The sequence below is a fragment of the Dipodomys spectabilis genome, unplaced genomic scaffold (assembly GCF_019054845.1).
Source record: "Dipodomys spectabilis isolate Male_0828 unplaced genomic scaffold, ASM1905484v1 ptg000241l, whole genome shotgun sequence".
Taxonomy (NCBI): Eukaryota; Metazoa; Chordata; class Mammalia; order Rodentia; family Heteromyidae; genus Dipodomys; species Dipodomys spectabilis.
This window is the reverse complement of record NW_024870918.1, coordinates 310,937-327,115: the sequence shown is the minus strand read 5'-3', so window position 1 is coordinate 327,115 and position 16,179 is coordinate 310,937. Positions and strand designations below refer to the sequence as shown.

General features: G+C 43.3%; 1 protein-coding gene across 1 annotated transcript; it reads right to left on the bottom strand.

The window, feature by feature from the left end:
- Positions 1-8,500: 8,500 nt before the first annotated feature.
- Positions 8,501-15,421, bottom strand: LOC122124666 (spermatogenesis-associated protein 31-like). The gene is made up of 3 exons (XM_042699360.1): positions 14,179-15,421; positions 12,138-12,195; positions 8,501-11,643 (listed from the first exon to the last, which is right to left on the bottom strand). The coding sequence occupies exons 1-3, from the start codon at positions 14,365-14,367 to the stop codon at positions 8,501-8,503; spliced, it is 3,390 nt and encodes a 1,129-aa protein (XP_042555294.1). The 5' UTR covers positions 14,368-15,421.
- Between the last annotated feature and the right edge of the window lie 758 nt (positions 15,422-16,179).

The window sequence follows — 16,179 nt, the reverse complement described above, 5'->3', positions numbered from 1 at the left end:
GGTGAAGGGAAGAAGAGAATGAGTATTTCATGAACTTGATGAAAAATATCTACAGAAAATACTAACATTATAATAATGCTGAAAAACCAAATGTTTTTTCCCCTGAGATGGAGAACATCCCTAGCTACTGGAATGAGAAAATTAAATTTAAAAAATCAGACTGGGAAGCAAAAAACAAACAAACAAACCCCGAAATTATCTTTGTAAATAATATGATTGTCTATGCTTAAAATGCCTCCTCCACACAGACTAAAAAGAGTCATTAATAAACAATTATTGTTATTATTATTAAGATTACAGATAGGAGATTGTCTTAAAATTTGATTGTAACCCTGTGAACCAGCAACTGAAATAGGAAAGCAATTAGATATTTGAAATAAATATCACATCTCTTACATTAGTAAGATGAATGATGAAGTACTTTGGTAAAAATCTAGCAATCTAGATTAGTCTGGGGTAAGCTTAAAAACTTGGACAAAATAAAGAACTAATAAGGAGTTTTTTCATATTAATGCATAGCAACATACAACGCTCAAACAAAATCTCAAGAAATTATTTTGTGGATATTGAAAAAAACAATTCTAAGTTCATCTGGAAATGGAAAAAGCCCAGTATAGCCATGTCAATATTGAAGAACAAAGTCAGAGGGCTGATATTACCTGGTTACAAGAATTATTAGAGACCTATAGTTCCAGAAAGATTGTGATAAAGGTGAAATAATTTAAAAGTAGATTGGTACAGATATCATTAAGAAAATGAGCAAAATAACACTGACAAAAGAGCAAAGGCAATAAAAGGAAGAAAAATCAGCCTGTTCAACAAGGTATCTAGGAACACTAAATCATGCACAATAACCAAATATATGTCAACATAGACATTATACTTTTCATCAGTTTTATTTCACAGTGGATATTGGATTAAACTAAAACTACACAAAGGTATAAACTTTGAGATAACAGAAAATCTAGATGTCCTTGGTGTTTGACAAATTAGTTGACTCTGTGTGTGTGTGTGTGTGTGTGTGTGTGTGTGTGTGTGTGTGTGTGTGTGATTTTGAACTGCTAGCACCCTTCCCTCTCTAGTCTTTCTCCTTCCCTCCTTCCCAGATAACCCCTGCTACTCACAGATGCTACTATTCCCCATGTTAACCATAGTTGTTCTATGGTTAACTAATGTATTGGTTACATGTTGTTCTATGTAACAGATATATTCATGAGATGTGTTGGCTTGCACCTTTACTTCAGGGAGCTTCAAGTTTAAAACACATTTCCTTAGGGATACCACACGTCCGCAGATCCTTTGCTGTGTAAATTTAAAACAACAACAACAACAAATACTCAAAACAGAAAATAGTAAAATGGGCATCATAGGTATGGGTCATACAGATTTGACAATTCTTCCTGTATGTGTGCCAGCCTGGGGGCTCAAACTCAGGGCTCCTGAACTTTTGTGCTGAAGGCTAGCACTGTACCACTTAAGCCACAGGCTCCAGTTCCAGCGTTTTGGGTGTTAACTGGAGATAAGTCTCAAAGTGTTTCCTGTCCTGGATCACCTGGCTGGATCACCTCCTGAGTAGCTAGGATTACAGGCATGAGCCACTGGTGCCTGGTCAGATTGAACAGTTCTTAACACCCTTTGGCATAGCCGCTTTCTTTTGTTCAATCAGCTCAGTTCAATGAATTACTCTAAATTTTATAAGGACCTGATCTTAAATGTTTCAGTCTATGTCTTTTCAAAAGAACAACAATTTCCTACATCATCTGGATATTAACAAGTAACAGTAACTTTCTTTTTATGTCCTGTCTGTCATAGTCATGTCAACCTGTCTGTGTGCAGTTGGTTTACTTTGCAGCTGTTGTTAGGCCCAGAAACTTGGTGAATTTGGAGAAACCTAGGCCCAAAGGCTGAAGGTCAAGCTAACACTTGCAATTCACAAAGGAAACAGAAAAACGACTTCCGCGTGTCGCAGGGGTTTGTGGGAACTGTAGTTTTCGGACCCCACTTTCGGTGTGCGCCTGCGCAGATCCAACTCCACCTCCTGTTGGGCGGCGGGACGTCAGGCAGGGTGGAAACCAAAGGAGCGAAAAGTCTCCATCGGGGCTGTGACCCCGAGCAGCGCGCTCCCTTAGCAGTGCTCTCACGGCCTGGAGACCTCGGGACAGGTGGGCTTGTGTGCGGGCATCTCCTCCTCCCTGAGATGCCATTGGGGTGCCGTGTCTGCCTGGGTTGGGGGGAATGGGAAGTGGATTTGTAACGGTGACAGTGGACAGGAGGGCGCGCGCGCGCGCACACACACACACACACACACACACACACACACACACACACACACACACACACACCGCGCAGGTGGTCACACCTGTAATCATACCTACTCTTGAGGCTGAGATCTGAGGATTGCAAGACAAAGCCAGCCTGATCAGGGAAAGTCTCTGAGACTCTTAACTCCAATTAACCACCCAAACCAAAACAAAACAACAAAAGCCTGAAAGTGGAGCTGTGGATCAAGTGGTAGAGAGCCCCAGGACTGGCACAAAAACAAAACTCACAAACACTTACGTGTTGTCTGCAATAAGCATGGTAGTGTAAGATGCTATTATGAGACACTTATTCCCATGGTTTGCTATCTTTCATGTCATTCTGTTTGTACTTCCAAGTGTTCGGTAACTTGAGAAAAGAAATCAGGCAAAGCTGATTTTACTTGTCTATTTTGTTTCACTCCATTAAAAAGTAAGTCCTGGGCTCTGATAAACTTTAGGGATTCAGTAGTTGCATTTAGCTAATAGCAACAGTGAATTTCAAGAGTCAGGTTTAGGGTATCAGATGAACATTTCAAAGACCGAATTTATCTCTTGGCCTAGGTCCTAAAGGTTCTAGAACAAAGCAGGAAATTTATGTCAGGAAATCTATGTCAACCCTTCTGACATTGATTTCTCCTAGAGCTTCAGAGCAGAAGTAGAAGATTCTACAAAAGAGCCCGGCCCTGATCTTTCTTCCCCCACCCCCAACCTCCTTTCTTGAGACAGTCTTGCTATATAGGCTGACTGCACTGCAGCCAGATTGGTCTGGAATTTGGGATCCTCTCTTTGGGATTACAGGTGTGTAACACCACACCTGGCTCAGAGGATGTTCTGGATTCTCTGTAGAGCCTGAGTCAAAGCTGGTGATGTCATCTGGTCTGGAAGCCATCATGATGGACCAACTTGCAGAAAGTGATAACCTGGTTGAAAGGAATGGATGACTGCCGTGAAAGGCAATTTACTGGCGTGTTGGCAAGGGCATGATACCTAGAGACAACCACCAGCTGGCAGAGTACCACAGTTCCTTCCTTCTTCCCCTTTTCCAGCTTCTGAGGTATTCTCATAACATACTATGTCTTGTCACTACATGCATCTTTTTGAATTAAGCTAATGCTTTTTCCTGAACACAGAATGTCACAAAAATAGTAGTAGAGTTTTCTGTGTTGGAAGCTCAAAAAATATCCAGCCTAAAATGAATGACTTTTGTACAAATATCCAGAGCAGAAACAGGAACGAAGCAGAGTGCTGTTCACTCACACAGAGCAAGTGCTCTATCTGTCTGTCTGTGTCTGTCTGTCTGTCTTCTGTCTGTCTGCCTGCCTGCCTGTCTGCCTGCCTGCCTGCCTGCCTGCCTGTCTGTCTGTCTGTCTGTCTGTCTGTCTGTCTGTCTGTCTATCTATCTATCTATCTATCATCGATCTATCGATCTATCGATCTATCTATCGATCTATCTATCTATCTATCTATCTATCTGTCTATCTCCCTGTCTGTCTGTCTGATTTTTTTTCAGTAATGAGGTTTGAACTCAGGGCCTTGTTCTTGCTAAGAATGTATCCTACCCCTTGAGCCATTTTTCTAGCCCTTTTTGCTTTAGTCATTAGGGTCTTGTCTCATGCCCCAACTGGCATGGACTGAGCCTCTCTCATTTATACTCTCTGTGAGGCTAGGATTGTAGGCATGAGCTGCTACACCCAGCTTCAAAATATCTTTTGTAAGAACTGACAACTGACTTAGAAGAAAAAGGTTTTAAAAAGGGTTTTAAAGCTTTACACAAAATGTCCTGTTAGAGCTTTCTAGGGAAATTCTAAGTCATGGAGTAAAGATAATAAGACAATAAGAACTTGATTAGTAAGCTGACTTTGTGTGTGTGTATGTGTGTGTGTATGTGTGTGTGTGTGTGTGTGTGTGTGTGTGTGTGTGTGTGTGTGTGAGAGAGAGAGAGAGAGAGAGAGAGAGAGTTAATGAATGTAGACAAAAAAAGCAAAACAACAATAAAAAACTGTGTGTGTCTGGGCTTGTTTAACCAATTCTCTGGTTTGTTTATACTGCTTTTTTTAAGGAAAGGATTTTAGTTAATTGACAGAAAAAGTTTACCCTATTTAGTGAAAACACAAACCTACACAATCCTGTCAAAGATACACAGGCTCCTCTGTGCTACCTTTCTATGGTCCTTCCTGTCCCTTCTCAGAGTGAAATGGATATTTCCCATTAGGAAACCTTTTCTCTGGCTGATGTGATATTTTTAGGTAGGTGATATAGGAACTATAAGGCAGCCAGTCCTCTTCAAACTCTCTTTTTCTTTCTTTGTCCCTAACAGAACCTTCACAATTCTCTACATTCTTTCAGGGGCAGCAGAAAATGAACTTATCTCAGGTGAGTTCTGCCTTTTTTCCCCTTGTACCAGTCCTGGGGCTTGGACTTAGGGCCTTGGTGCTATCCTTGAACTTTTTGCTCAAGGATAATGCTCTACCATTTGAACCAAGCTCCACTTCTGGCTTTTTCCTTTCCCCTCTCTATTCTTCCTTCCTTCCTTCCTTCCTTCCTTCCTTCCTTCCTTCCTTCCTTCCTTCCTTCCTTCCTTTCCCTTCCTTTCTTCCTTCCCTTCCCTTCCCTTCTTCTTTCCCTCTCTCCCTCCCTCCCCTCCCTCTTTTCTCTTTCTTGTTGTAAATCAGTGGGGATAAGAATCTCATGGACTTTCTTGCTCAGTCAGTTTTGAACTGGGGATTCTCAGATTTCAGCCGAGTAGCTAATATTACAGGCGTGAGTCACATTTGCAATGGCGTTTAAGTACCAATATCTTTTTTTTTTTTTTGTCAGTCCTGGGGCTTGAACTCTGGGCCTGGGCACTGTCCCTGCGCTTCTTTTGTTCAAGGCTAGCACTCTACCACTTGAGCCACAGCACCACTTCCGGCTTTTTCTGTTTATGTGGTACTGAGGAATTGAACCCAGGGCTTCATGCATGTGAAGCAAGCACTCTACCACTAAGCCACATTCCCAGCCAAGTACCAATATCTTTTACAATGGCTTCTTTGAACACTACTGTGTCTACACATTAATATAGAAAGGTAGAATAAAATAGATCAGATACTTTTTTCATAGACATATAATCCTGACTGGATTATAATCAGATCCAGTAGAGAACCCCATTTTTGGTTCATGGCTGACAGTATCTGGGTACCTCAGGGTTTGGAAAGGTACAACTATGGTATCTCACCTAGGGTTTGCTAATGGTTTCATCTGCACAGAATGCGGGCCCTCAGGCTCCTGAAGAAGAACTGTGTGAGGAGGACATCCCTAGAATCTTCCTGAGAGGTTTCCATGTGAGTTGTCTGTGTGTGTGTGTGGGGAAGGGTCATGGGGTAGCTTGCAGTCTCTGTAGGGGTCTCTGTGGGGTGTGTGGGGAGGAATAGGAAGTCTGTGTATGGGTGTCTGTGAGGTCTCTGGCCCAAAGCTCTGTGCTTCTTCTCTGTGGAGCAGTGCAGGCCTTGGGGCCAGATCTCTGCCTTGAGGTGTCCATAGGGAGGTCTCTCTGGTCAGTTTCCTCATGAGGTCTCTATGGGAAGTCTATTGGTGTATGGCTGTGGGAGGACATTGTGGAAGGGCCTTGTGGGTAATTCCTTGGGAGGGCCTTGTGGGAGGACTTTATGTCAGGACCTTGTCAGAGAGCCTTGAAGGAGGACCTTGTGATCTCTGTGGGACGTTTCTGTTTGAAACTCCCAAAGGAATTCTGTGTGTGAGTTTTTAGCCCACGACTGTGGAACCACCAGTAGAATCTCTGCAAGGTGTCCATGTGGACACGAGAGGTCTCTGTGTGTAGACTTGGAGCTCTGTGGGAGGGGTGTGTGTGTGTGTGTGTGTGTGTGTGTGTGGATTTGGAAATCTGGTGGATTGGAGGTCACTGTGGGAAGACTAGGATGGAGAAGTCTGAGTGATCTCTGTAGGAAGGTCGTCTTTGTGAGACATCTACTCAAAATGTCTGCAAGGGTCGGACATGAGGTCTCAGAGCCCTGTGAGATTCCTGTGGAAATGGTATACTAGGTGACAATGAGAGATCTCTGTGTGCTATCTGTGCATGAAATCTCTCTGGGAAGTTTCCACTTAGAGGTGCCTGTGGCTGTCTTCAACTGCTGCTTTCATTGCTCTGTATGGAAAGCTGTGTAGCAGAAAGGGACTTTGTCCTTCCTGTTTTCTGACTGGTCCATCAGAGTAGCCTGTTTCTGGTGCCTTTCTTGGCAGGCACCATGGCTCTATGTCCGGCATCCCCACAGTCCAGAACTTGCATGTTGGTGTCCTCAGGGAGACAGCAGTATCCAGGAGTAGCATGTCCTGAAGCCAGAGGCTCAGCTCTGTGCGATCCTCTCATGATGTCCTCCAGCACCTCTTGGCTCCAGGCCCCAACCAATCCTGCCAGTCCTGACTCCACTCTCTTTGGAGGCTGCCATAGTCATCAGGATCCCAGAAGTAGGACCTGGCTCTAGTATCCAGGCATCAGGGCCTGTGCCCTCCTGGCTTGGTGCCAATCTAGTCCCTTATATGGGGGCCCATTCTTATCACCAGATTATTAACAATGGTTTGAATATCCAGCACTGCAAGGGAACAAATTAACTCCCTCTGATTCGCTTTGCTTCCTCTTTAGGCTAATCCTCTGGATCTGAGCTAAAGATCTGGGATGGGAAGCAGGTGGGAATCTGGGGTGAGGCCAGGATAGAGTTCTTGGCTTCAGTACCTCCTTTCCTAAACTTGTAGGGAACGGTCACACGGTACCATTTATGGGCCTCCTTACTTTGTTTCTCTCTTTCAATTCCCACATTTCACCCTCAGGTCCCACAATGCCTGGCATCAGTTCACACACAGTCTCCTACCTGTTCTCCTCACCCAGGTTCTCCCCCTGGGGTTGAATTAGATGTGAGCTAGACCAAGGTCATCGACCTGTGGACAGGATGGTTTAAACATTCATTTGCGGGAAACATGGCCCTTAGTGGCCTCCCTGGTCATCAGGTCTACCTTTAATGCTGCTCCAGAGTGGGAGAAAGGCAGAGGGGGTGGGGTGGCCACTCTGAGCTTTTCATTAGGGCCAAACTAAGAGGACCCATTTGCATTCTAGCTTTCCCAGAGAGAAGGGACTTCCCAGGAGCGGGAAATTTCTATTTCCCACCAAAAGAGCCAAGAGAAACGTGTTTGTTTCTTCCTGCTTCAGAACACAGAGCCCTTGCATCCTCCCCTTCACACTTTACCTACTTTGTGACATGTGAAGCTCCTTGGATCTGACCTTTCTTGGAGCCTGCAGGAATTTTCAGCCCTAAGAGGCCTTTGTAAATTTGGTCCCTAGAGTTGCCTAAGGTAGAAAGTAGTCAGAGGATGGGTTGAACCACTTCCTAGGGTAGGGACTTCATTGGATGTCCTTACTGGTTTTAGAGTTTTTGTTGTTTAGAAGATTAGCACTGTTGACTCATGCTTGTAATCCTAGCTGCTCAGGAGTCTGAGATCTGAGGATCACAGTTCAAAGTCAGTATGTGTGGAAAAGTCTGCAAGACTCTTCAGTTAACCAGCAAAAAGCTGGATGTATAGGTATGGCTGAAGTGGTAGAACTCCAAGCAGTAATCAAAAACAAACAAACAAAAAGTCAAGGAAGGTGAGAGGCTCTGAGTCCAAGCCCCAGTTCAGGAAAAAAAAGAAGTTTTTGGTTGGGTTCCAGTGGCTATATATAATCCTAGCTACTCAGGAGGCTAAGATCTGAGGATTATGATTGGAAGCCAGCCAGGGCTGGGTAGTCTTTGAGACTCCAATTAACCACCAGAAAACCAGAAGTGGTGCTGTGGCTCAAAGTGGCAGAGTGCTAGCCTTGAGCAAAAATGCTCAGGGACAGTGCCCAAGCCCTGAGTTCAAACTCCAGGACCAGCAAAAATAAAATAAAATAAAATAAATCTACATATCTATATATAGTTGTGATTTCCATCAGGGTGGTATTATAGGACCTTATTCATTGAATATATAGCTCAATGAAGGATGTCTGGATAGAGATTGGTTTGTAACTCAACTTCATCTCTCCCCACCCTGTTCCCTCCCCTCTAGAAGCTAAAGCCCACACCAACCATGGAAGACACAGAAGTCACTACCTTTTGTGAGGGGAAAATAATATGTTTATTGGCTTTACATTAACTGGATTTGCTAGCATGTGGAGTCTTTTCTTCTTCCACGCATCACAGTTTTCCTTTGGGACATGTTTTCCTAACGGAAAGGACTGGAGAAGGATTTTCTGATCTAGACAAGACACCTCTCCTGAGATGACAATGCCTTGGGCAGTGTTGCTGATGATGGCTCGAGGGCCCTGGCACTGTTGGCCCGTGTGGGGAGGCAGTTGGCGGTGACACAGCCTTCTTGGAGGGTGGATAGCAGGCATGTTCGGCCCCACGCTGCTCATTGAATCGGACACTCTTCAGGGACTGTTTGGGTCTGAGTTTCCTGTCCTGGGTAGGATACCTCTGCCACTTGGTGGCTGCATAGCTGGTCATCCTTCTTTGATCTGAGTAGTGGGAGGGTCTCTGGTAAGAGGGAATGTGACAGTTGGGAGCTCGAGGGTATTCTTTGTACTGGTTTGATTTTAAGGTGCAAAGCTTGTGATGAAGCATCATTTTCTTTTCTACGATCTGTCCAACGGCTGTCATGAGTTCCTGTGCCTCGGCCATGTTCCTGTCCATGTGTGTCCCAGCTTGCCCTCTTTGGTGGCTCCGGACAGGGGCACTCTTAGGCTTGTCTTTGTCTAGGGTGTCTGCTTCTGCCATGATTGTTTTCTTGGGTAGCATCCAGTGAAAAAAGCGTCTCATGAATTTTTGGAAGTGGTTTTCCAGAGGAGCTGGAGTAGGGGCTCTGTTCTCTGGAGCTTCTTCCGTTCTCCTGGCTGGAGTGAGTTTGGGGGTCCTCATTTCTTCACATGTTTTGTCATGATTCCTTGGGGTTGGTCTCCTATACTCCTCCCCTTTGTAAGTAAAGGCATACATTTTGGGCTGATTTCTCCATGTGTCTTGGCATTTCACGACATGGGGCTGATGTTGCCCTGAGCTACAGGGCGTTTCCATCATCACGTCCTCTGACATGTGAGGAGCCAGATAACTTGCGGCCAGGGGCATGTCCCTGGCGTTGCAGTGTGGAAGGGTGACACCGGTGACGTAGGCTGAGGCCTGGATCACAGCATTCCTCTGTCTCTGTTCAAACTCATTTGTGACTTCTTTCCGAAAGCATGGCTTTCTTAGAGCATGGGTTGCAGATCTTGTAGGCACCTCTAGGCCGCCTTGCCCAGTCCCCACGACCGACTTTCTTCGACAGCTGCTGTGCACATGGCTGCCCGTGAGAACCGGAGCAGCCCATTTTCCCTCTGCTCTAGTTGGAGGGGGCGGTGAGGAGCCATAGGCATCTCCGTATGGGATTCTTTTGTGGAGTCTTTCAGTCTCCTTGCATGAGGGTGAGGGGGAAAGGGGAGTCAGGGTTTGGGGAACACTGCTGTTAGCCATCACCTTCTCTTTGGGGCTTGCCTGGGGTGGTTTCCCCAGGAATTTGGCAACCTGAACTTTCGAGCTGGCCTTCGATACGCAGGTGGAGGAGGAGGGACCACTGAAGTGCGGAAGGGCCAAAAGCTGAGGCTTTCTCAGCTTAAAGACATTAATGGGTTTCAGGGCCTTGAGGGGTAAGCTCCATCGGTGTTTCACCCAAAGCTTTATAATATGAGCCTCCAGGGCCTGATGAGTACATGCGTCGAGGAAGGAAAGCTTTCGGAAGGTGGGCTCGCAGCTTTCCATAGTCTCCGAAAATTCTAGACGCTTGGTCTGCCTGTGGGTGTTAGGCATCGGCAAAGCAGGAAGCCAGGGTTGGGGCATGCTCACAGGCCGCGGGACCTCACATTTACGCCCCAGCTTCCCGGCCAAATGAGATTTGGAGTCGTTTTGTAGATTCTTGTCTCTGCCTCTTGATAGGTTCTTGTCTCTGCATCTTGATCCATTTTTCACCGAGTCATTCTTCTTCAGGGATTCTTTAGAGTTCACCTTGGTAGTTTTCACTGGGGAGTCTTCCGCCTCCTTGGATGGGTATTTCGGGGCCCTTCCCAGAATATGCCCCAAGTTCTTGCCAACCTCCTTGTCTAAATGGAACTTCACCTTCTGTACTTCCTTGTACTGTTCACTGGTCGACATAAAGGAGCAAGAAGGGCCAGGCTTGATGTTATCCGAGCACGTTCTTGTCAACTCCTCTTGAAAATCCATCGCTTCCAGGGACTCTTGGATCCTGCGGGGCAGGTCCAATCCGTGTTGAACGAGCCACTTCTGAATGTGTTGCTCCAGTTTTCCCCGGAGCTCAGGGCTGATTGGCAAATTCTCAGGAAGGATAGAGACTGCCCAGCTTTCTTGGGAAGGGCTAGGAGTGATAGGACAGCTAGGTAGCTGAGACGTTTGGACCACTGAGGGGAAATCCCACTCAGGTTCTAGTTGTCTCCTTAGCAAAGACTTTTCTGGGTAATGGATTTCAGTTGGACTGAAAAATTGGACTTTACTTTGGGTTACAGAAAAAGATGTTCCGTAGTCCCTAAGATGGTGTAGAGAAGAAGGCAGGGAAGGGAGAGAGGATTGATGGACATGATCCAGAGATGAGGGCTGGAATTGGGAGATAGGCAGAATCAAGGATGGGGGCTGGGACTCCAGATGGGAGAGGGGATGGACTTGAGAAAGCAGTGGAGATATTTTATCTTGAATTGAAGTTCCATTGAATAGGAAAAATGGAGACTGTAGAGGAGAATTCTGGGGGATCCAGGCTGTAGCCACTAAGGATTCACTGTGTAGAGAAGGGAGACCCCAGAAAAGTTGGTCATATTTCTTCTGGAAATCATCATCTGTGATCTTGGGTAATGATAGTTGCTGAGGACCCTGTAGATGTTCTGACTTATCTTTCGTGTCCCAGAAGGATCGTGGGGTTTTGTTGTCCTCTCCTGTACTTGGTGACTCTAATTGATCCCTTGCAGGATTTGAGTGGTGTCCTGGGCTCATTTGTTGTGGAGTTTTGTCATCCTTTTCTGCACTTGGTGACTCTAATTGATCCCCTGCAGAATCCGAGTGGTGTTCGGGGCTCATAAGTTGTGGGGTTTTGTCATCCTGTTCTGCACTTGGTGACTCTAATTGATCCCCTGCAGAATCCGAGTGGTGTTCGGGGCTCATAAGTTGTGGGGTTTTGTCATCCTGTTCTGTACTTGGTGGCTCTAATGGATCCCTTACAGGATTCAGGTGATGTTTTGGGCTCATTTGTTCTAAGCATGAGCCATTTTGTTCTTTTTCTTTTATCTCCTTCAGGTGTACTCCAGATGCTAGAAATAAGGAGACTGGGTTATGGTAGTGAAAATGGAGAGAGATGAGAGACTTTAGTGGAACCTGAACAGGATGTCCATGTAGAAGAGATTTGACTCTGCAGTCCATGCACTGGAGCTCAAGATTACAAGAACCTGGCTGGCAGAGGTTGCAAAGTATGTGGGTGGGTAGTGTTATTATCATTTACAAAGGGTTCCATCTACGTCATTTCTCCAGGGTCTTTACAGTTGTGTGTAGAAGAAAGGCTGGGATCATCTAAGAAAACATGAGCCTTATTCAAGTAAAACAGCCTTGTCCTACGGAACAAATCCAGACCCATCACAGTTTCCTTCTAAACACAGGACCCGAGAAATGTCCACAATTCCAATTTCCTTCCCAGGAGCCTTTCCCTCAGGCCTCTGCAACTACATCCTGAGAGACCCCTGGGACCTGGCTCTGGTCCCTGAGGATCAGCATTAATTCTGGACTTCAGGAACGAATGGCACTGCCTTACCTTTTGGAGGTATATGTTTCTTCCTGCTTTTTTTCCACCGCCATATCTGCAGATGATCCTGAGAAACAAGAAGAAAATGGGAGGTTGAGTTCAAGTCTCAGTCTCCTCTCTCTAGACAAGGAGCAGGTATTGTTTCTGAACATTATGACATTCTATATTGAATTCATGGAATTCGTTTTTTCTTACCTTTTACTCACTTTTTGAAGCCAGGCCAGGCAGAAAAGTCTGTGAAACTCTTATCTCCAATAAACAACTCAGAAAAAGCCAAATGTGGCACTGCGGCTCAAGTGGTAGAGTACTAGCCTTGAGTAAAAGAAGCTCAGGGACAACACCATATATATATACACATATATATCATATATATACTAAATATATATATACTATATATACACACACTCTCTATATATGTATATGTGTTTATATATAGTAATATATATTATATAGTATATATAGCATATATGTAGTACATATATAGTATATATAGTGCATATGTGTATATATAGTTATATATAGTATATATGATATATACTACACATATACTATATATACTATATATAGCATATACTATATGTACTATAGTATATATACTATATATAGCATATACTATATATACTATACTATATATAGAGTATATACTATATACACACGATACGATATACTCTAGATAGAGTATATAATATACCATACTCTATCTAGAGTATATATAGTATCGTGTATATAGTATATACTCTAGTATATAGTATAGTGTATAGTATAGTGTATATATAGTATATACTATATATAGTGTACAGTATATAGTATAGTGTATACATAATATTTATAGTATATATAGTATATACTATATAATAGTATATAGTATATATAGTTTATACTATAGTATATACATAGTATATATACTATATATACCATATGCTATAGTATATATACTACATATAGTATATGTACTATATGTACATATAGTACATATACTATATGTAGTATATATACTATAGCATATATAGTATACTAAATAGTATATATAGTATATATCTTATACTATATATACTACATTACTATATATACACATATGTACATATATATTGTGTGTGTGTGTGTGTGTGTGTGTGTGTGTGTGTTTCTCTTTTTCTAGTCCTGGGGCTTGAACTCAAGGCATGGGCACTGCTCCTGAGCTTTTTTGCTCAAGGCTAGTACTCTACCACTTGAGCCACAGCTTCTGGCTTTCTGGTGGTTAATTGGAGACAAGAATTTCATGGACTTTTCTACTCTGGCTGTCTTCAAACTGTGATTCTCGGATTTCAGCCTCCTGAGTAGGCTAGGATTACAGGCGTGCGTCCTAGTATTTTGTTTTTTCCGAAACACAAAGAGGGATTTCCTATGTGAAACCCACCCTGGGTTCCCTGTAGCCACTCTCTCTTTACTCACTACCACAGACTGGGGCCTCTGCAGGTGCCTGCCAGTAGGTGGTTCCAGGGTCTGTTGAGAGATTCCCAGGGACTCAGCGCCGTCCTCAAAGCAGCCCAACAGTGAGCAAACATGTGGAAAAGATCACATACCTTTCTTCCCTCCCTCTCAGGCCCTTGCCATGATAAGGGGACCTTGGAACTGTGCTCAGGAGCCCACTTCTCAGCCACAAACTCCCGGTGATTGACTTTACCTTGGCATCTAAAAGACCCTGCATAGATGGTCTGTGAGTTTAGTGGATGACCTGGTGCGTACCCTCACCTCGCCCTCCTGCCAGTGCAGAGTGGAAGACGGCTGTCTTCTTTCTTTCCTAGGATTTCAATCACTTCTCTACTTGATTTGAAAAAGTGAAAATTGCAGTGTGTGTGTGTGTGTGTATGTGTGTGTGTGTGTGTGTGTGTATGTGTGTGTGTGTGTGTGTGTGTGTGTGTGTGTGTGTAGAGAGAGAGAGACAGGAAAAAAGCATAAGGAAAGGAAGGAAAGGAAAGGAAGAAAAAGAAAAGAAAGGAAAGAAAGAAGAAAGAAAAGGAAATAAAGAGGAAGATTACTTTTGGAAGAGTCTGGGTTGAAAGATTCTTACCTTCCTCTGCTTCTTTTTTCCCTCAGGTGGTGGTAAGGGTGGTTTTCGATTAAGAAAAGGCAGTAACAAGAGAAAAAGTCCCACTCCACACACAACGGCAAGGATCATATCCAACACCATGGTTGTGGAGCTGGGGCTCAGCCATTGGGCATTGCTGCTTTTCAGATTGAAGAGAGGATTCTCCATCATCTGAATTGCTCTATAAATCTCCTTTGCCAGCAGGCTGTGGGCCCAAGCCTACATCACAGAGGCCTCATCACAAAGGGCTCTTGAAAGGGGGAGGGGCAGAGAGTCAGGGGCCACTGGGTGGAGATGCCCCTCCCCCACCCAGCAGCCCAGCACATACCAGTACCACCTGGGTGTGTTGGATCCCTTGCTTCCAACTCCACCTGTCAATCTGTCAAAGAGAGAATGTAGTCATGCATTTTCTATTTATTCTCCCTGGAATTCAGCTATTACCCAGTTCCTTTCATCCATTGAAGATCTTGGCTTAAGATAATCTCATTTTCAACCCTCAAATATCTTTTTCTCCCCCCCCCCCCCCCCCGCCACCCCCATTTCTTTTAGGTGTAAACTTCAGGCATTTATTGGAAGTCTTTTAACTCATGAAGACATTTATATAAACTTTTCTTTTTGAACTACTTTTGCTAAATTTCATAATTTTAGCATGTTGTGTTTCCATATTTATATATGTCACAGGATACTTTATTTACTTTTAGATTTTTCTTTGGTAGTTCGAGTGTGTTGATTAATTTGTGAATTTTTCAGTTTTTCTCCTTTGATCTTCTAGTTTTTATACCTAGATTGTAAGAACACATGATAATATTTCAGTGTTCAGAAATTTGTTACAATATATACTCTATCTTGGAAAAACTGTGTATACTTAAGAATTTGTATATTAACTGCTGTTGAATGGTCTGATCAAAATGTTTTCTAGGTCTGATCTATAGTGTAATTCAAACCTGCTGCCTACTGACTGGTTTGCTATTTGGACTATTCATTCATTGAGATCATTGACTTATTATATTGCTATTTCTCCCTTGTAGACCTGTGAACACTTGCTTTATACATTATTTTTTCAGTGTTGGGTACATTTATGTTTTCTTTTTTTTTAAGTTTTTTTTTTAATTATGAAAATACTGTACAGAGGGGTTACAATTACATGAGTAAGGTAATGAGTACATTTCTTATAAACCATTGTTGCCTCCTCCTTTGTTATATCCTCTTGATGCATGTACCCTTATATCTGGACCTTGTATCTGAATATCATTGATATTCATCTGTGTTTTTTCTCCATGACTTTATTTCCAGTGTGTCTGTTTGACTTTTTTTTTGACATTTAAAAATCTTATCTGCCAGGTATTATTTAGGAGGCTGAGATCTGAAGACTGAGGTTCAAAGCCAACCTAGACAAGAAACTGTGAGACTTTTATCTCCAATTAACCACCATAAAGGGAAAAGTAGAGCTGTGGGTCAATTGGTAGAATACTAGCCTTGAGCAAAAATATTCAGGACAGTACCCAAGCCCTGAATTTAAGCCCAAGAGCTGGAGTACACACACACACACACACACACACACACACACACACATGCACGCACAGAATTTTACCAAAAAATCCTTACCTTTGATTTTCTTAATTATTGTTCTTCTATTGTGATTTATTTCTGTGTATTTTATTGTTTTCCATACTTTCATTTTTCTCTTTCCTCTCTAAGAGCAACTCTTACTTTATAGATCAAAAGTTTTTCTGTTTGAAATTTTAGCTTTTGAAATATTGTAACGTCACCAGGTACTGGTGGCTAATACCTATAATCCTAGCTACATAAGAGTCAGACCTCAAGGATTACTTACAGTTCAAAGTGAAAGGAGAAATCGACAAGAATCTCTTCTTTCAAAGGAAGATAACATAACATTCAAGCTGTAAGTTTCATTCCCTTGGTCTTAACTCACCCACATAATTTCTTGAAGCTTATGCACCTTCACTCACCTTTGTGATCTTC

Excerpts from the sequence above, each read along its gene's own strand:
- LOC122124666 (XM_042699360.1), bottom strand. The coding sequence starts at position 14,367 with ATGATGGAGAATCCTCTCTTCAATCTGAAAAGCAGCAATGCCCAATGG. Across the intron at positions 12,196-14,178 it reads GAAAAAAGAAGCAGAGGAAG|GATCATCTGCAGATATGGCG; the intron begins GTAAGAATCTTT and ends CTTGTTTCTCAG. Across the intron at positions 11,644-12,137 it reads GAAACATATACCTCCAAAAG|CATCTGGAGTACACCTGAAG; the intron begins GTAAGGCAGTGC and ends CCTTATTTCTAG.